General features: G+C 41.4%; 2 protein-coding genes across 3 annotated transcripts; one reads left to right on the top strand and one right to left on the bottom strand.

Moving 5' to 3' along the window:
* Nucleotides 1-1,985: 1,985 nt before the first annotated feature.
* cog4 (component of oligomeric golgi complex 4) lies at nt 1,986-12,244 on the top strand. 2 transcript variants are annotated; one of them, XM_026320496.2, is made up of 20 exons: nt 1,986-2,127; nt 2,676-2,968; nt 3,927-4,006; nt 4,124-4,238; nt 4,726-4,900; nt 5,233-5,426; nt 5,607-5,712; nt 5,792-5,949; nt 6,030-6,088; nt 6,194-6,318; nt 6,418-6,536; nt 7,359-7,525; nt 7,635-7,800; nt 9,709-9,771; nt 9,872-9,985; nt 10,324-10,416; nt 10,492-10,575; nt 10,677-10,778; nt 11,074-11,202; nt 11,742-12,244. In XM_026320496.2, the coding sequence occupies exons 2-20, from the start codon at nt 2,834-2,836 to the stop codon at nt 11,874-11,876; spliced, it is 2,319 nt and encodes a 772-aa protein (XP_026176281.1). In that variant the 5' UTR covers nt 1,986-2,127; nt 2,676-2,833; the 3' UTR covers nt 11,877-12,244. The 2 variants fall into 2 exon arrangements, with proteins under 2 accessions (XP_026176281.1, XP_026176280.1); XM_026320495.2 differs by having other exon boundaries at nt 1,990-2,127; nt 3,924-4,006.
* Nucleotides 12,245-13,171: 927 nt separating this feature from the next.
* gnao1b (guanine nucleotide binding protein (G protein), alpha activating activity polypeptide O, b) lies at nt 13,172-19,084 on the bottom strand. Its single transcript, XM_026320271.1, has 8 exons — nt 18,773-19,084; nt 18,596-18,638; nt 16,327-16,468; nt 15,841-16,001; nt 15,632-15,760; nt 15,372-15,501; nt 14,541-14,694; nt 13,172-14,430 (listed from the first exon to the last, which is right to left on the bottom strand). Exons 1-8 carry the CDS (start codon nt 18,888-18,890, stop codon nt 14,243-14,245), a joined length of 1,065 nt encoding a protein of 354 aa, XP_026176056.1. The 5' UTR covers nt 18,891-19,084; the 3' UTR covers nt 13,172-14,242.
* Nucleotides 19,085-20,875: the final 1,791 nt, after the last annotated feature.

Below are 20,875 nucleotides of genomic sequence, written 5' to 3'. Positions count from 1 at the left end.
CTTCCGTTGTGTTCTCTCTTTTGCAGCGTTTCTGTTTTGCAGCGTTTTTGTTTTGCAGCGTTTCTCTTTTGCAGCGTTTTTGTTTTGCAGCGTTTCTCTTTTGCAGCGTTTCTGTTTTGCAGCGTTTCTGTTTTGCAGCGTTTTTGTTTTGCAGCGTTTCTCTTTTGCAGCGTTTTTGTTTTGCAGCGTTTCTCTTTTGCAGCGTTTTTGTTTTGCAGCATTTCTCTTTTGCAGCGTTTTTGTTTTGCAGCGTTTCTCTTTTGCAGCGTTTCTGTTTTGCAGCGTTTCTCTTTTGCAGCGTTTTTGTTTTGCAGCGCGTTTGCCCTTCTCGGCCACCGTACTACCATGTCCCTTCTCTGTTCATTCAAGCTGATGCCAAATATATTTTCTCTTATGAATGGGGCAGATAATTGAATTTTAGCTGTTACCTGCACTAAGTCATCTCCACCTGCACTACGTCATCTCCCCCTGCATTTAGTCATCTGCTCCTGCACTGAGTCTGTAGGTAGTTATCTGAAGGATTACGTTTGTGTTATTATGTTAGAGAATAAATATGTGGTTGTCAGTTATCAGTCAGAGATAAAAGTGGACTCTGAGTCCACAGTCCAGTTATATTACAGATTCAGATTACCGTTCTCAGACTGCACTATTTCAGTCTACACTAATGTAGATGACATCTGCAGCTGTAAAATATATATTATTACTAATGTTATCTTTGCTTTAATGTAAAAAGGGCCTATTGATGTCAATGTTTAAATGTACTTCAGCCATTGTTAATGAAGGAAAGCAAGACTGCTTTGTCTCTCTACACTCAACTGCCTCCAATGTGTTTCTGCAGTCGTGGCTGAATGTATAGGTCTATTATCGAATATTACATTACTTGCAAGATGATTACTCTAAATGGAATTTACATTAACAATGATCAGCTTGTTGAAAATTAAACTAATCAAATAAATTGTAGTATTTTATATATAGGTCACAGCCAAGCCAGTTATTTATATCAGTATAATGACCTGTGGTTAATCATAAGTTGCAGCCCCACATGATTGTTTTCCTCTTATTATAGTGGAAGAAATATTTTCAGTCACTTTTAAAGTTGCATTGCATTAGATACATTATCTGAGTTTTAGCAGTAAAAACATGATTTTACACCTTTAAGGAATTATAAACATATTTAGTGCAAATTCTAACTTTACATGTATCAAAATAAGGCAAAGTTTAAATGTTACCTAAAGCCAAAGTTAAGTAAAATCAGTCAGATTTCCATTTAAAACAGGAACTGGCTGATCGAAGAATGAGTAAAATATCTGCCATGTTTGCAACATCACAGTTACAGTTTCAACATATAACAGTATCCCTCTGGTACTTTTGTGTTGTCACCTGGTTTTTGCAGTGACTTTAAGAAAGCAGTTTAGTATCTTAGTAACCATCAGAATCAGGTTTTATTCATAATAACCTAATGTGAATTGAGCTGACAAATCCACTGCATTTTAAATGAATATCAAGTTTCATAACATATTTTTTCATGCTGTAGTCCCTGAGTCATGGGTAATGTAATAACATAAGACTAAATGTGGCTTTTTGTTTTTCTTCTTGAAAAGTTGAAAGTTTCAAAAGCATCTGAAGGAGTGAAGCGTTTCCTGAAGAGAGAGCAGGAACTGATTGAAGCTCTGAGGAGAGCACAGACAGAGGAGGCTCACACTATGGAGCATCAGAGTCAACTGCTTGAGAAGCTGCGTGCAGTGACTGCCAGAGAGGCAGCTGCAAAGAGGGAGAAAATAGAGTCATTCAGGCAATCACAGCGGGAGGAAGCCAGGGACTTAAGTAGGCACAGACAAGAGCTACAGGAGGTAAACGCAGCGCTACAGAAGAAAAAGGAAGAGCATCAGCGAGAATTCTCTTGTTTACCAAAGGACAGTAACCCTCCTGATCGTATTACAGCAAGACAACAGGACTCAGTGGTTTTGGTAGATGATGTCAGAACCAATTCAAACACACAAAGATGTACAAAATGTAAGCTCCAATTAATTTGGGTTGTATTACAGCAGATGTCCTGACATCTCTCTTGCATCAAAAACATCAAAATGTATTTCTTGATGCTCCTCCTGTCATCTGCACATGATCAAGGTAAATACACAAATTGTTCTCATAAATTTGTCCTATCATATATACACACAAACACATGCAGGTCATTGTTTCTACAAAACCACTGGACAGGACCACATCTGATGTGAACAGAATATTGTAAAGGTAATATTTTCACACATTGTTCTTTATTAAATTAGTGTGCTTCTCCTGTTTCAGTTCTCCAGGTCCCAAGTCTGATGCATCGATTAACAAATATATAATTTTGTTGGCCTCCAGTGTATTGGTATTGTGGCAGAGGTTTCATAGTTAGCTAGTCCATAGTTTACTTTTTGTCTCCCCTGCTGGGCTGCAGTGGAAGGATCATACAGGTGCACCAGAGTCATAGAGGTTCTCTGAGGTGCACTAAAGACACTGATATATTTCTTCACAGCCTGTGGTTTAAAGGCAAACTTGAAGAAACTGTTAACCTACCAGTACAACTCTACAACGCATGCGTATATTGTGGGTTTTTCATACCCCGCGTATGACTTCTCAGGTGGTGCGAACCCCACCAACAACAAATGACAATGTGTGGGTTTATGTTACAGGTGGCCAAGAATAACGTTAGGGTTATTCTTGAGGATAACTTCACCCACAGACACAGAGGTAGTGTGTTTTGTACGTTATCCTACGAAAACGTGCTGCAGGCAGTCTAAACCCAGGACCAAGCTACCGGACCTATTCAGTCCTGTTCCGGTGGCGGAAGATGGCTGACAGCGGTCACTTGGCGGCGAAAAGATGCGACTCTGGCTCGGTGTCCTCTGTGAGTATGGAGACTATCTCGGCCTTGACGGAGCTGGAGGATCTGGAGCGAGTTTACCAGCAGCTCTGCGAGGAGGAGGTTTGTATAAAAGACCGTAAAGCGCACTTTGCGATACGTATTCTTCTTAACTATCTCTGTCTTCCACGTAAACATCCGGGTCACTGCTGTCACAGAGCACTCCCGAGGGAAACAAACTTCAGTAGGTTAAACCAACTTTAATACAAACGACTACATGAACATCCACAGAACTCATACTGGCTTGTCTTAGCAGGTTAGTTGACCATTTTCACTGATGTGCGGAACACAGATGGCAGCAGCCAGTTTTTAGGGCCCACTAAACCTGACAACACCTGTCCTCCCTATACACCGTCAATGGTCCCACCCCAGCTCTGTACAGTACCTGTGGGTGCTGCCGAGTTGGCCGGTGCTTAGGAGCTGAACCAGCTTGTCTCCCCAGCTGGTTGTCTTCTATTACTGCTGCCATCGCTGTGACATCTCCCTGTGTAGAGCCGTTGAGATCAAATAAAGTATGGGTAGAGCCTACCTCAGCTCAGCTCTTATTAATAAGATAATTCTTTATTGATCCCACAGTGCCCATGTGTTCTCATGGGCTGTGGAAAACCCGTGTAAATCTTTGGGTCATGTGACACAGTAGTGACTGTTAAACATTATATTTTAGATGTCAGTAGAATAATAGAAACTGGACTTTGTGGAGAACACTCCACTTTTGAAAGAGAAACAAAAACTGCTACAAACTACAAAAAGCTAGATTAAAATTAATAATCCTTCAGCCTAAAATTTTAGGCTAATGGTCCAACTATTTTTACCTGTCTTTTAGTCATAGATAACTATCAAATGTGTTTGCTTTACTTTACATTATTTATGTTTTTTGATAGAAAACAAATGCAGGGGGATACTGAGTAAAGAAACGTGTATAGTGTGCTACAGTGTATGGGTATTGTATATAAGATGCTAAAATCTAAAAACAATAAATGTTTCTGTTGGTTATCACATGTTTTTTGTTCTGAAACAGAAGGAAGTGGAAGCTGAGCTGGACAGATTGGTGGGACAGGAGGGGACCATTCACACAAAGATGTTGGCATTGCAGAGGATGGGGTACAGTCTCTACAGATTAGTGTTTTTTTGTTTTTTTATTAAAGATTATCACATCTTTGCTTAAACCATCACAGTGTTCATCAGTAAACAGTATTGTGTGATCTCTTTGCTCTATAGGCCCAACTTACAGTTAATTGGAGGAGATGCCAGTCAGCTGTCGGGCATGATCACATTTACATGCAGTCTGGCTGAAAACGTCAGCCGCAAAGTCAGACAGCTAGACCTGGCAAAGGTAAATGCACACACTTATTAGGTCTACCACAGATACACTGTCAAAGCTGTAAAAGAGTAAAAATGCTTAAGCAGTTTCACTATCCACAGTCCTTTCTAATACTTAGTCTGTCTCCGTTGATATAAATAACTTCAGTTAAATCCTCTCCAAAACGGTTTCAACAAACATTGAACATTATCCGTTTCATGGAGGCTGGATTTATTGTAGGACTATTGTATTAGGTAGCATTAGCTTTTGCTGTGTACCTAATATTTGACAAATGCCAAACAGTGAGAAACACCTCTATAATCTAATGCAATCCAATGCAAACATGCAAAATCTCTGCAAAGCACTGATGCTTCCACAGTCCCAGAAATGTTTAAAAGGTGCATTCCCTCATAACACCAGAAACCACACTTAGAGTGCAGCAAACACCTCTGGGACAGAGTGTCAAAAATTATATATATTTTTATAGATCACATGTCTTATGTGTGTGTTTTTTCTGTAGACCCGGTTGTATAATGTCATCCAGCGTGCTGATGATATCCTCGATCTGAAGTTCTGCACAGATGGTGTGCAGACAGCTCTGCGAAACGAAGATTATGAACAGGCTGCTGCCCACATCCACCGATACCTTTCTCTAGACCAGTCAGTTATTGAGCTGAGCAGGCAGGGTGAAGAAAGTACGAGACCCCTACCTTTCTGTCATAGTGCTTTTCTCAGTAGGCACTGCTGTCTTGTTTGCTTTTCTGTGTCCTTGATTTGTCTCACATCTTGACAAGAATGTAGTGTTTCATAGAAATAAAATGGACCAAGCAAATTAAAAAGCTGCAAACACTTTTCTGTTATTTTTCTGCCTGACTAAAATATTTAAAATGTAGGACTGTTTACTGGATTTTTCACTATACTGTAAGCAAGAAACATATAGCAACTAAAGAATATATGCCTAGGCTCGCAAAGGGTTGTCATCACTTCATAGACACTGTAACAATCCTAATGTGTCATGTCTGTGTAGGCAGTGCTGTGGACGCCAGTCTGGTCATGCTGCAGGAGGCAGAGCAGAAACTGAAGGTCATTGTTGCTGAGAAACTTGATGAAGCTGTAGCAGCAGTCGACCTGGCACAGGTGGAAAGGTTTTTCAAGATCTTCCCTCTTCTGGGTCTGCACCAGCAGGGCCTCGCCCGGTTTGGTCACTATCTCTGCAGTCAGGTCAGTAGAGTCAACCTGATGCTCTGTGAGTTGTTTTGGTTATATCACAGGGTTGTAATTCTACTAAGAGGTAAAATGGTCTCTTTTTTTCTATGAAGGGGGTTTTGTGTTTTCGGGCCTGTTTTGATTGTACAGTGTCAGTCATTTTTTACAGTGTATATTTCACACTTGCTCACACAGCTTGCCTCCAAAGCTGCGGAGAACCTGCTTTTAGCTACAGGAGGGGACCTGAGTGAGAAAAGAGCACAGCTGATATTTGCAGATACTCTAACACTGTTGCTTGAAGGTAAGATACTCTTCATGTGCCTCTCTTCATATATTGTTCTTGGACTGGACCCTGCTGATATCTTGGCGTATGTTTAAAGGTATCGCTCGTGTCGTTGAGACTCATCAGCCTATAGTTGAGACCTATTATGGTCCAGGCCATCTGTACACACTCATCACTCACCTGCAGCAGGAGTGCGATCGACAGGCCAAGAAAATAGTTGACAAATTCAGCCAACAGAGAGGATACCGAAGCAAGGTTTGAACTACAACGGCTGCACCACATTGTTGTTTTTGGGGCGTGCCCATGCCCACTGTGACCTTGACTCTGTCCTGTAGTTCCAGGTTGTGCAGAGCAGCATGATGAAGAGCATACCCGGGGAAAGGATTGAGCCCAGGTATGCATGTTTTTCTCAGCAACACCCTGCATTGCTATCTTTGTGTGTGTGTGTCTCTGTGGTGTTTTGGGTTTTTTTTTTTTTGAGACCTCTGTCCATGAGCAGGGAGCTGGACCCTGTACTGGCAGAGGTAACCCTGATGAACGCACGTGCCGAGCTCTACCTGCGCTTTTTACGTCGTCGCATTATGGCCGACTTTGAAGTTGGAGATATTCAGAGCATCACACAGGGTAGGTTTACATTAACATGTGACTATGTATACAGAATTCCTCATTTAGATGTGGTGTTGAATATATATATCTTTTTTGCTTGTATTTCTGAAAACTCAGAGCATCAGCAGAATGTGGAGAAGCTGCTGAAACACTGCTTGCTGAGCACAATGATGCAGGAGCTGATTGGATATTACATTCCAATGGAAGAGTACTACATGAGGGAGTCTGTCAACAAGGTAAAGCTCTGTTTTGTGCAGTATTATTTTTAGAGTTTGGTATATGTGCTCTCAGTTGGCAGTTTATTAGGTACACCAAGCTAAAACTCAGCTAAAACTGTCCTGCAATAATCCTCTTTCCTGAAAGTGAAACTGTTCAGTGTGTTTTAGAGAGCTGTTGATCCAACTGTGTGATCATTTTGGAGGCTGTATTTTCAAGTGTTATTCATTTTGCTGAACTTCTCTTTTATCCGTTAAGGATTATTTGAAGTCAGTTGTATTAGATTGCCTTAGGTTTATCTAATAAACTATATTTAACAATATATCTTCACTGACCTCACACAGAGTCTGTTTTCAAGTTCTAGGCGGTTCTACTGTATATGTGCAAAAATTTCATAAACCTTTTGTGGCTCTTGAGGGAGCAGCAGGAAACCTAGTTAATATCCTCACTTTAAATTAGCCTTTATTTAAAACACACCTGAATCTCCGTAGACCTGTTGGCAGTGAAGTTGCATTGTGGCTAATGTATGCCCCAGGATTTATCAAGTATGAAGAATGAGTGGAAATCTGTTATTCTAAAATACAAATATATTGTTCAATGTATTCCAAGTTCAGATTGATCTGATCTGCCAAAGATATATTTAGTTCAAACCAGTTGTAACAGTGAAGTAACTGCGCGGACCTTTTTAAAATCCGAATTTAACACTGATAATAGTCTATTTTTGTTATGTATTAAACCCAAATGTTAAACATTTAGCAAAATCAAATTAATATTGTGTTTCCCACAGCAGATGAATTATTTATATATCATACTTTAATAATAAAATTGATTTTCCTCTCCAGGCTGTTGCTATGGATACATATGAAAAGGGTCAGCTGACTTCCAGCATGGTGGATGACTGTTTCTACATTGTGAAGAAGTGCATTAGTAGAGCTTTATCCAGCTCCAGCATCGACTGCCTGTGTGCAATGATCAACCATGCTAACTCTGTGCTGGATTCTGACTTCAGGTGCTCACTCTTTAGCTTTCCAGTTGGTTTAGCTCAGTGCTGTTTTTTCCCCACGTCTCATGTATGCATGTGTCTCCTCATGCACTGTCTGTCTCTCTGCACCCATCAGGGAGGTGTTGTACAATAAGTTGAGGCAGGGCTTCCCAGCTACGACGCTTCAGGACATCCAACGTGGCGTCAGCAGTGCAGTCAGTCTGATGCAGAGCAGCTTACAGCAGGGCAAGTTCAACACACTGGGCATCGAAAGCACTGAAAACGCAAAGGCTGCATTTCTGGTAAGATTGACAGACTGTTCCACACACAAATACACGTGCATATACCCACTTTGCTTTTAAGTTATAAAATTAATTTGTTCATCCACCACATTGTCTTAATGCAGTATCTTAAAAACAGTTTTATAAATAACAAACATAATAAACCCTCTGGTTTAGGGCAGCATGGTGGCTGAGTGGTTAGCACTGTAACCTCACAGCAAGAGTGTCGTGGGATATTTCTGTGTGGAGTTTGCATGTTCTCCCTGTGCTTGTGGGGGTTTACTCCAGGTACTCTGGTTTCCTCCCACAGTCCAAAATATAATATAAAATAATGCATGTCAGGTTGATTGGTGACTCTAAATTGCCCATAGGAGTGAGTGTGTGTGGTTGTTTGTCTTTGCGTGTCTCTGTGTGGCCCTGTGATGGACTGGTGACCTGTCCAGGGTGTACCCCTGCCTTTCACCTGAAAGAGAGCCGGGATAGGCTCCAGAAGATCCCCGAGACCCTGGTTAAGGAATGAGCGGGTATAGATAATGGATGGATGTATTTTCTGGTTTAAAGTACAAAATTGAGAGTAGGTTTTGATATCTGCTTTTCATGTTGAAGTAATATGACATCTAAAATATGTGTTGAGCTCTTCTTTGGGTCCCAGAGAGAAACCTTGCTTCAGTGTTCAGGTCTTTGCTTAAGGCCTGTTTAAAGAGAGCGACAGTCGGTCAATAAGAAATAAAAGGGATGAATAACCTCCTTTAATGTAAGGAATTAGAGGAGCTTTAATTTTTAAATGATGTGTGACTTTGACATGGACCAAACAATGATGGCTGGATGACTGGATCCCAAAATCTGATCTTGTTGGATGTTCCAGGTCTGCAGTGGTTAATGCAGACCAAAAGTTGACTAAGGAAGGACCAACAGTGACCTGTGACAGGGTCATGGGCGCCTAATGCTCATTGATGACAAGGTTGACCTAGTGTAGATTCAATGTTTTAATTTCATTAATCCTTTTGAAAAACTTCCATTTTGCTTGAATCTTTGTTGAAAATGAGAACTGTGGTAAGTTGGACAAACACTCAGCAGCTGTTGTAGTGATATCACAACCGGAGTGGGGGCTGGAGAATTCATCTACGAAATGATCTCTAATTTTATTTCATGACCACAGTTTTAGTACTTTTACATCTGTTTTTCAGTGAATAGTACACTCTGACAGTATCACTGTGGAAGGTGCACAGTGAGCGGCAGAGTGACAGTGCCAACCTTTACACCGACTCCTGTGTACATAGTATTAGCCAGGTGGTCATAATGTTATGACTGTAACAGAAACATTTAGTGTTTTTTTTTTTTTTTGTTTGTTCGGGGGGTTTTTTCAGATGAGGAAGAGAAGCAGTATTATATGTCAGGTGGACTAAGCCCAGTACTAGTTCAGATGATGCCAGAAAAGCCTTAGGCCACTTCTTTGGGGAGTCAGAATGTAGGTTTTGAGGTTACTGTGCTAGTTTATGTGAATAACTAAGAGTGAGTAATGGTTTATTATCCGATACACAAATACAAATGCTTTTAGGAATGTGCAACTTAGTATACAATCAGAAATAGTGATGATGTCATGATGTTCTAACATAAATTCAACAGTAAGTGCAACAGACGCATATTTAAGAGATAGCATTAAATTAGTGGCGGAAATGGGACTTGTAGAATTAGGAGAAAAGTAGTGTGGAACTGCAAATCATGCCAGCAGGAAACTGTGTTAGTCACTGTAAAACTTAAAAAGGTGACTGCAAAGCAGTCAGGTAGAGAATTTATTACTGGGATAAATAATGAGGTTGAAGGGCTACTGATAATCAGTTCACTTGAAGCATGAGGCAGAAAACAGATTTTAGACAAACCAAACTGTCTCTAAGAGTTTATTAACCCACTTTTTACTTTGTATCTCAGGTGACCCTGAATAATGTGGAGGTGTGTAGTGAGAATATCACAACATTAAAGAGGAATCTTGAGGTAATTTTTACTGTACATTTGTACCAATGCTCTGCCTCTCATCTATTTATTTTTTCATTTATTGTTTTCCTCACCACTGTGAATTTTTGTTCTCTTACAGAATGACTGCTCCAAGTTATTCAGTCAGGGGGGTGGCTCTGGTGAACAAGCCAAGATTGAAAGCTGCCTGTCTGACCTCGTCAACACATCCACAAAGTTCAAGGATCTCCTACAGGTTTGAGACACGCGGTGTTTTCTATAGCTGTGAGGACACTAACTGATGTATTCCCTAGTCCATTACCTTAATCTAAACCTGTGACCTTAACCCTTAACCCAAAAATGCCTTTTGAAGTTGCTAGGACCAGCCAAAATGTCCTCACAATGATGGTATCAAACAAAATTTTGTCCATAGAAGCAGAGACGGACACACGCAAACATATATATATTTTTATAGTAATCATAGACATGTTTGTTGTAAATGTGTGTCACTCAGGTCTGCTTGTGTACCTGTAAAGTAAGAGTGTCCATGCAGTTGTAGACATTACATGAGCTCTGATGTTATTTTGTCTCCAGGAAGGTCTGACTGAGTTAAACACAACAGCCATAAAGCCTCAGGTCAAACCATGGATCAGCAGCTTCCTGTCCATCTCCCACAACATAGAGGAGGTAATGTCAGAATACTGCACAAAACTAAGCCAGAGGTCATTAAACATGTCGCTGTAACCACTGATTTCCTCACAGGAGGAGTTCAATGATTACGAAGCTAATGACCCCTGGGTGCAGCAGCTCATCGTTAACTTGGAGCAACTCATGGCAGAGTTTAAAGTAACTGCACCACATAGCTATCACTGTTATGTTTCCTGAATGCTTGCACTCTTCCTTGCCATTTCTAACCCTTTCTAATCATATTTCTCTTGTCACTTCAGACGGCCCTCTCTCCTGTCATCTATGACACTCTGACCAGCCTGATGACCAGCCTCATATCCATTGAAATGGAGAAGACAGTTCTCAAATGCTCCTTCAGCAGGGTGAGGATCTGAGCTCAGCCACACGGTGGCACCAAGCTAACTGTGCATCAAATCACATTACTTACACACGATGAAAAACCTCCAGTAATGATTAATTAATGAATCCAAAAGGTCTGTAGGGCGGGGTGCCTTCTTTGGCATGTTATGATCTTCCTAGTTTGAGCTGTGTGTTTTTTTGTACATCTAAATAAATTCTCATCCTTTGTACAACAGAACAAAATACTTGAAGTGAATATTGCACCACACATAGTGTATTCACATTTTTGCTGTTTTACACAATGCTTATTTGTTGTAGCTTGGAGGCCTGCAGTTCGATAAAGAGCTTCGGTCTCTTGTGGCGTACCTCACCACTGTGACCACCTGGACCATCCGAGATAAGTTTGCTCGTCTCACACAAATGGCTACCATCCTCAACCTGGAGCGGGTAATTTACACAGAATATACATCAGTATAAAAGCTCATTTTATGTGTTTTTTATCTTAAAATTTGTGGTACTTTACACCAGTGTTGGAATGTAAATAAGCACATTTAGTTTCAAAATTTATATTTACTCTACCGCGTAAACCTGCCGAAAAGATGGCTATACATTTACAAGTATAATTTCAGGTACTTGTTCTTACATTGAGTATTTTCCTTTTATACTACTTTATATTTCTGCTCCACTACATATCCACCAAAAAAACGTACTTTGAAGCTTTAGTCACTAGCTACTTCACAACATAATAATTTGTATTATCCCTGTAGCACTGGGTTCTATAGCTGCTCCACATTATAAATTGAGTCTGGAACTTTTGTTATAAAATCATCCCAAAAAATCAATAGATTGCAAACATAAAACAATAATTATTCATTAGTGCATCAATAATAATAGTACAAGAATGTAACAGAGAACAGTATACAAAATTAGAAGTACTTGTAGTTTTGCATGTTTTTACATAATCTGAATACCTTTTTGTATTGCAGGTAACAGAGATCTTGGATTACTGGGGCCCTAATTCAGGCCCTCTGACATGGCGGCTGACCCCAGCAGAGGTGCGTCAGGTTCTGGCGCTGCGTATTGACTTCAGAAGTGAAGATATCAAGAGGCTGAGATTGTAACCCATGAACCATTGTGCTGGTTGCCAGTGACTGCCATGCACTACCCATCTTGTGATGCATTTCACTAAAGAGCTCTGCACAATCCCGTTTTAATCCATGTTCCTGTAAATGGATGTGGGCAGGGCATGGGCTGGCTGTGGATTTTTGTTATTTTGTCAGAAACAAAAATTCTCATTGCTTTTCCAGGAGATTTCACTCATAACTCTGCTCCACACCCGGCTGATGTCAGTCTGTGTCAGAGCTACAGCTCAGTTTTGACAGTTACATGGAGGAAATTTGATATGAATGACTGTAAAATATGAGAATGTTCTCCTAAATGTATAATTAATAATGTAAGTGTGTAATTATATTAAACTTTTAAACTGTGACTGGCTCTGAGAATCGAGGACACACTGGGACTGAGGAGCTCTGCGGCTGTCGGTGAAACAGAGCAGTAATGAACATCATACCCATTAAACTGACAGAAGCAGGTCAGACAGCTGATCCAGCCTAGTCATTCAATATATGAATAGCTCCTTGCCTGCGATGATCGGAACACTTTTAACCTAATAAATTGAGAGCCGCTGTGCAACACTCCTGATCCCTGCCATCCACCACATTTCACAAAGCTGCCCAATCGCTGTGCAATACCTGTTCCCAATCTTTTTATACATATGTCTGACACTAAATGCAAAGCTGTGTCCATCAGACAACAAAGCATTAAGAATGGTCCACTCTCATTATTTTCAACCTAATTTCCTGGTCTAACCTTAATTCTCAGCACAGATTAAACTTTTGCTGAGAGCACTGCAGTTGTACAGCATGTTATGAACCCCTCTTACCTTAGTCAGTGTAGTCAGACCACGCACACAGGGATAGTTAGGAAAAGTGTGGCTTTAATGTAAACACAACATTCGATTGGCTCAGCACAAACATTCCACATGAGAGCAACCAAGAAACTACCAAATAGGATGGGGTGCAGCACAAAAACATTCACAGTAAAAAAAAAAATCGGTATAATCATATATATATATACAGTACGGTGCTTTTAAGGTGAAAAAGGAGGATATGAGGACTGATATGTGATAGGTAAAGCGTATACAGGCATGGGAAGATGAATTTCTGGGGGCACAGGTGAAAATGGAGAGCTGTACTTTTTCTCTGTGAAAAGAGAAACATGACAGGTGGGGATAATGGTTCCCTGTTTACTGATCTGGAGAGAAGAGGGAGAGAAGACCCCGCCCCCCCCCCCCCCCCCCCCCCAGACAGAGGCTGCCTCAAATGATATTGTTCTCCTCGTGCAGTCTTCTATTTCTACACAGATTCACATCGAAGGGTAAAGCTTCACACAGAGAACATGGTGTCATTGGAGGGCTGCTTTCCACCCTCTGAAGCGTAGACAGGTATTGGTGTACCACAGGTTTTCATGAGAAGAAATAAATGTGGCACGGGATTTCAGGAGGTAGGAGGAGGCATGTAGGAAATGGGGTTTAAATAAATAAATTGTTAGATGATAATGAATGTTATATCTGATACCTAAATAATATTAGTTGATAGTATGAGCTTTAATTTCTGATCCTAATGCCCTATCTGCTGATCTCAGATGGTTGGCACCATTATGACTTTTTTTATTTCTTTGCATTATCATTGGCGGATAATCATTTCCTCACGCTGCAAGAGGCCAATGGCAAATTGCAGCCACACTGAACAGAAGGATCCTCTCTTTCATTATGTTTGGAAGTAAAAGAGAAAACAGAGTGGAACAGACCTGCAGGCTACGCAGTCATGTATGGTTCAGAACGAGAGGGAAGCTTTGTCCCTTCTGAGAGTTAAAATAGGCTCCTTGCTTCCAAACATGACCCTCAGCCACAAGTACAGTACCTCCCCAACATCATCTTCATCATGTCCACCTCCATACACTCAGCAGCCCTTCAAACAGGGCACCAGAGGCTGTATTCAGCACAGATATAAATGTCTTGAGACTTACACATAAAAATGTCCCATAAATACTGAGACAATATTTCAACTTGTGGTTAAAAATGACATTATACACGCCTTATGATGCATTTCTTGGGTTGGTTTTGCAAAAACAAGGCTTGAGCTGAATAAACCTCTGGTGCTGCCGCTTCTGGCCTAGTTGAGACAGACATCACCAAAACATGAAACATTCAGCTCTAAAACACATAAGACAAAACCTGGGTTGTATGCTGGAATCAAAGCAAAAGAAAGGGAACAAATCATGGCAATAATCCAGTGTGGTGTCTGACGGCAGCTCTTTGGGTCCATTTGGACGTGTAGAATTACATATTTATGTGTTTAAGTATCATCAAAATTATCATTATTAACACCTCATATACTCCATGACAACCTCTGTGCTTGGTCAGGCCTCAGTATAAGCCACACCCTCGAAGGTTGTTTGCAATAATGATGTCAGTGACGGCATCAAACACTACCTGGATGTTTCCTGTGTCTGTAGCACAGGTCAGGTGACAGTAGATCTCCTTATTGGGAGAGCGGTTCTTACTCTCAAACTGAACCTGAATATATGCAGTAGCATCGTCGTAAGTGTTAGCACCTGTGGGCAGGTGGAGCAAACAGAGAGAGAAAAAACCAGAGAGCATGAAGGCCTAATGTTCATGTCACTTTGCTCCAGGCTAAGAATGAAAATGAATAAAATGGACTCACCTGTGTATTCTGGAAAACAGATCGTCAGTGGTGACTTCTTAATCTTCTCAGCAAACAGATCCTTCTTGTTAAGGAAGAGGATGATGGAGGTGTCAATGAAGAACTTGTTGTTACAGATGGAGTCGAAGAGCATAAGTGACTCGTGCATGCGGTTCTGGTGCAATAGTAAATATGAGGTTAGTGTTCCACTGTGGAGAGAACTCAAGCATATTGGGTTACAAGAAAAAGCCGCTGTAACAACTAAATAAAGCAGTTAACAACAGCAGCCAATGTATGGTCTGACTATTTGCCTGATGTATTACTGACAGAATACCACATGGTATCTGTTAAAGGGTAATCTGTGAAAGGTTGTATTTTATTGAAGATTTGTTAGGATTATAAAAATTAAAATTTTTTTTGTGATTTTCCTAATAACCTAACCACCAGGCTGACATAAATTGGACACACACATTTTATACCAAAAAAAGTAATAAAGTAATCCTTTTAAAATAATTAAATAAATAGATGATTTTTCAGTTTATTTAATATAATAATGGTAGTGTCACTGTCCTTTTTTGAACTTGGAGCAGAGTGTGTCTTGTGTGGAGAGAGTTACATGTGTATCCTGCAAGTTTTTCATATATGGATTCAGGGTCATCAGCCTGTAATTATTCATGTGTTTTGGCATTTTGCCTGTGATGGGCAAGTGAGGGTCGCCAGCCCTTACATAACATGTACGTTAACCGCTAGGCCACAAAGACACCCCAGTATTAGTCTCTAACCTCAGTCAGAGCCCTGTTATGAATTGTGCAACTCAGGAATTATGCATGTATGAAGAAAAGTCACACTTACAGTTGTTTCATCTTCATGGAGCACCTGGTCGTATCCACTCAGAGCCACACAGAAGATAATGGCTGTCACATCTTCAAAGCAGTGGATCCACTTTTTCCTCTCTGACCTCTGACCTCCCACGTCAAACAGCCTGGAGAAAGTGCAAGATGTCTGCTCAGACACAGAGCTACAGTCCCCGAAACTTAATCTAAGACAAAATGTCAACAACAAAGGCCAAATCGACATGAGCTACAATGCTGCAGTGACTATGTGCTCACTACCTGAAATGGAGGTTTTTGAAGGTGAAGTGGGTTTCGACAATACCCGTGGTCTTCACTCGGGTTCTCAGGATATCCTGCTCTGTGGGCTGGTAGTCTGCTGCCCCGATCCGATCTAGACTGTCCAGATAACTGAAGACAGAAGGGAGGAAGACTGTGGATTAGAAGACTTTTGCAAATAGGGCTTCTTATGGTCCTTTTGTTGTACTCACTATTTTGCAGAATCATTAAGCTGGTATTCCCGGGCACGGTTGAAACACTCCTGAGTCCCAGCATCAGCCCATAAACGTTTCATCGCACTGAGAAGTTCAGCAGAGTATGGCTCGGTGTCCTCCATACGACTGACCACATCACAAACCAGCTTAGCATCAGCCTGGACAAATAGATTTTCACAAGCTCAGGGGGAGAGGAAAGTTACACCTGTATATTTATTTTTGATCCCCAGTTGTACTGGTATTGTGGGATTTTTGATATTCAAAATCTTTAATCCACAGTGGTTTTCTGTAAAGCAGTAGTGCAAAGTAATTAATAAGCCAAACATTGCCATGATTGAGTTCTTAAAAAGCCAGACCAAAATGACAGTCCTACTTTAGCCCTATAACATTTGAGCCATAAATTTCAAGATGCATAAATAAAATCTCAGTTTCTAGGCTGTCTGTAGGTGAACAATTCAGCTGGAGAGGGAAAGTAAGACTAACTTTTCTATCCTTGTCTCCAAACTCAATGCCCAGTGAGTCCATGGCTCGGAGGATGGCTGCCAAGCTCTGGATGGTGTTGCTGTAGACCACAGGCTTATACTGCTTCACGTCATCCCCAGAAAAGCCATCTTCATGGATAATCCTGCATGCGCACACAGATATTAGCATACAGACACAAGCATGGACTAAACAGAAGATGTCACATGTCCATATGCTCCTGCAAAGAATTGCCTATTCAAAATAAAGGGCTATGTGTTTTGACAGATTGTCAGTTGGCATCAAACACAACACATGTCTTCCAATCATCTCCCCCTTGTTGCTGAAATACATCCTTAAAAGTGTCAGTATGTTTGATCACACACTCGGTCTGCGATCTGTGCTTGGACAGTAATGTGATATTTAAGCCATTTATAATTTATGATGGGCAGTGAAGTGGAATCAATCAAAGCACTAATCAATCACACTACACAGCACTGTGCTGTTACATTTAGTAGGACACACTTAAACACCAGCACACATTCACCATGGCCTCATATACACTATCTTCCTGAAACTGGCCTGAAGACCACATTTAAACTTCAGCAACTTATCTTGACTCCTTTGTGCTTAGAAGTCGATGTTTGATGAGAAAAACAAATAAGGTATGATAGACACCTGGCCAAGCCCCACATCCACTAACATATAAAACTGTCTTATGAAATAAAACATTAACCTTTAGTGAGCAGACATTAGACATGCACTTTAACACAGCAAAGGATATAAATAATTTAGGTGTGCAATAATTTTAATATTGATTCATTTGCTTATTATTGACTATAAAGTAGCAGACAAATTGACAAATATCTGTTTTAATTTTCCATATCCTAATATGAAGTCTTCAAATGTTTTTCCCACTAACACTCCAACATTAAACTAGTAAAAAAATTATCAGAATGATTAATTTTTAATTCAATGAGCTAATTTTCCGATCTATATATACAGTATGTAGAGTTGATGAAAACATAACTGACTCATCACAGCATCTAAAAACAAAAAAAGTGTAAAAGTAGACTTGAATTTCTGCAGCTGCAGATCTACTACATCACACATCAATAAAGCACCTTCTTCTTTAAATCATATAATCTGCCCTGAACCTACTCCACATTTTCTCAAATTTAGGTTTTTTTTTAAATTGTAAAGTTGCTGCTAGTGGCTTCCCAGGCTCTTTTCTTCACACCCACAATGCAGTAAAACCTGATCATGTATAGTTTCTCACATAACAGCCAGGCCTGGATCAGATAATATAAAGAAACTCTGAGTGTGATGATGATGATGACAAGTGGACAAATCACAGCAGAGCATGCTAAATTTACCCTCCAATATCTGAGCTTTATGGCCCACAGTGAGTAGTAAAACGCATCCATCTGCTGCTGCCCCTGCTAAAACAAACCCTGAAAAGCGTTTGTAAACACTATTTGGCCCAGTGTCTCCAGTTCAGGGCAGAGCGGTGAGTTAGGGACAACCAGAGTCCATGGGGAGGGTAATGAGGTGAAGGAAAGAGGAAGGAGGAGGAAAGGAGGGCGCAGTCATTGCTGTGCAGGCTGGGATGCGCTGTGCAGGATGGAGGCAGAGACACAGCACCCACAAAGACTGGGAGAGATGTCTGACAGGACAAAACATAGAGAGGACAGTGCCTTTTGCGGAGTGAAATATCTAGAAACTTAACTAAGAGGTTTAGAGAAAACAACGGCGATTTAAAACATCATAGAGTGATTTAGCTTAGGAGGAGGTTTAGATGCGGTTTTAGAAGCCATATTTCTGCGTAAATCCGCTTTATAGGCAAAGTACTCCCGGCGATATCGGGCACTTAAAGCCATTAAGATTAAAAGCAGAGGTATTCACTAATGGAGCTGCAGTGACCTCACTGTAATTCACACACACACACACACACACACACACACACACACACACACACACACACACACACACACACACTGAAACAACACCCACATCTCCCCAGTCGCACCCTGCCTGCAGTCAAGTAAAACCCTCCTTAACTACATTTCAGCACCCAGGCGGTGAACAGCACCCTGGGAGGCGCCGGTGCCGCCTCCGCAGCCTCACTGTCGGTCTGCAGGAGGTGCTCGAGTCACCGGCACTCCTCCAGGGCTCCGGCCTCTCGAAACATGGCGGCTCGACCTGCCGTAGCACAGAGAGGGGAGGCGCAATCTCGGGCCTTTCACTCTGGCTGTGTCGGGGAGTGTTAAAATAAGCAAAAAAAGGCACTTACTTCATCTGTTTGACGATGGTGCTTTTGCCGGACTCTCCGCCGCCTGTGGAGAAACGGAAGGCAGAGTGAGAGCCGGCAGTGAAATCAGTACCACGGAGAGCACCTCCGCCCCATGCAGTCCTACTACAAGCAAACCGACGCGCAGCAGCCCCGCGGCCGGGGAGGCTCTTCTCTTACCGAGCAGAAGCAGTTTGACGTCCTTGGCGGCGACCATCCCGTCCTCTTTCAGGTTTTTCTCGATGGCTTTGCTCCGGTCCAGAGCTGCGCGCTCCTCGGCGCTCAGTGTACATCCCATGTTTCCAGGCGAATGAACAATCCCGTCGTCTCTCCGGTCCGCCCTGTCCCTCACCGACTCTCAATCAGTGCGTTGTCGCTCGCTCGGTTCTCCTGCGCGGTCTGCTACAGCATTAGGCCCGGACTGAGGGCAAAACGTAGCCAGGACGCAGAAACTGTCTTTCCTCCGTGACTCCGAGAGTGTCGCTCGCTCCGTCCCCTCTCTCAGGGGGTGTTGGGGGGTGGGGTCGTTGAGCCTGCGGGGTTGGGGTTGTTAGGTGGGGAGGGTGGGGGTGTCAAGCTCTCTCTCTCTCTACAGGGCGGCGCTGGTGATGAGGATGGTGAAGACAGCGAGCGCGAGCAGTTTCACCGTATCTGTTCACGCGGGCAGACGGGAGGGGCGCGAGAGGAGGGAGCGTTGCTGTCTGCGCGAGACTCACCTCGATCTGTGTGGCGTCAGAGGAGGCGTGGTTTAATCACGACCTGTGATAGATTATTCTCGTGTTAGTTTCAATATTTAAAAGACTGATTTTCATGGTAAATGTTATCTTACATTTTAGCACAATATTCACCTCTGAAATGTACTGTAGTAGAAGATAAAGTAGCAAAATTACTCTCAAAATCAGACTTAAACATATCACTTAAATGTTCTCTGTTATTCCACTACCAGTAAAACAACTTTTTACAAATTACATATATTAAAAATAAGGGCAGCATGTTGGATGAGTGGTCAGCATTGTTGCCTCACAGCAAGAAGGTTCCTGGTTTCGAAACCCAGCGGGGGCCTTTCTGTGTGGAGTTTGCATGTTCTCCCTGTGCTTGTGTGGGTTTTCTCCGGGCCCCCAGGTTTCCTCCCACAGTCCAAAAACATGTATGTCAGGTTGATTGGTGACTCTCAATTGCCCATAGGAGTGGGTGTGAGTGTGTGAGGTTGTTTGTCTCAATGTGACTCTGTGATGGACTGGTGACCTGTCTAGGGTGTACCCCTGCCTTTCACCTGAAGAGAGCTGGGATTGGCTCCAGCAGATCCCTGTGACCCTAAATAGGAATATGCGTGTATAGATAATTGCTGAAAAATAAACAATGTTCAGTCTTCCTAAGTAAAAGTGAACATGTGTTATAAATATATAAGTAACAAGTAACTTCAGCTGTCAAATAAATGTAGTTGAGTAAAAAGTAGCTACATTTCTTCCTGAAATGCCATGGAGTACTATAAAGTAAAAAAACAAATTTGTATGTAGGCTGTTAAAAAGTAAAAAAATTCCCCCCAAAAAAGGTCTAGTATTAATACTGAATTAGTTGCTTGTTATTTCCAATATATAAACATAAGCATTTGTTGTAGAGTTGGTAGAGTTGATTTTACAGACTTTTATATACTTATGGGAAGTTGAATATGTACTAATACAATATATTTTACAAAAAGTCTATATGTTTTCTGTGCAATACCTCATAAGTAACCAGTAATGTCTTTATAATTTAACTGTGTGTGTTGGGGGTTGTGGTATAACAACAGTAATAAATGTTTGCGAGTATTATAAAAGCTTCTAATCCTCACATCACATCTGGACACATTACTTGCCTGGTTAAGTGGAGTAAGACTGAGGGTTGGACTTTTACAGCGTATTCTGTTTGATACTAGCCATAAGGAGCCATAGAAGCTCAACCTGCACATGCTCCATCCATCAGTGAATTTCCACATTGACAGCTAGGTTCAGATAAAACCTCCACACACCTCACATCAGCTGCAATCTCCATCTCTCCACACGGAAGCTCTCACAACGTGATACAAGCAGGCATCTACACACATTCAGACAGCACCTGTAACCAGCAGTTTAATCATATGAGTATGTGCACGTGTGTGTGACTGACAGGGAGTGGTGTTAAAGAGGCAGGGAGGATTAATACTAAATTATACCTGAGAGACAAAATTATGCTTTCAGTTTTAATTACACTAATGCATCAAACACAAACAAGACTTTTTTTTAAACAACCATTTAATTTTTATGT

Source organism: Mastacembelus armatus, chromosome 3 (assembly GCF_900324485.2).
Source record: "Mastacembelus armatus chromosome 3, fMasArm1.2, whole genome shotgun sequence".
In the NCBI taxonomy this organism is placed as follows: Eukaryota; Metazoa; Chordata; class Actinopteri; order Synbranchiformes; family Mastacembelidae; genus Mastacembelus; species Mastacembelus armatus.
The sequence above is the reverse complement of the archived record's forward strand: the minus strand, read 5'-3'. Positions and strand labels throughout refer to the sequence as shown.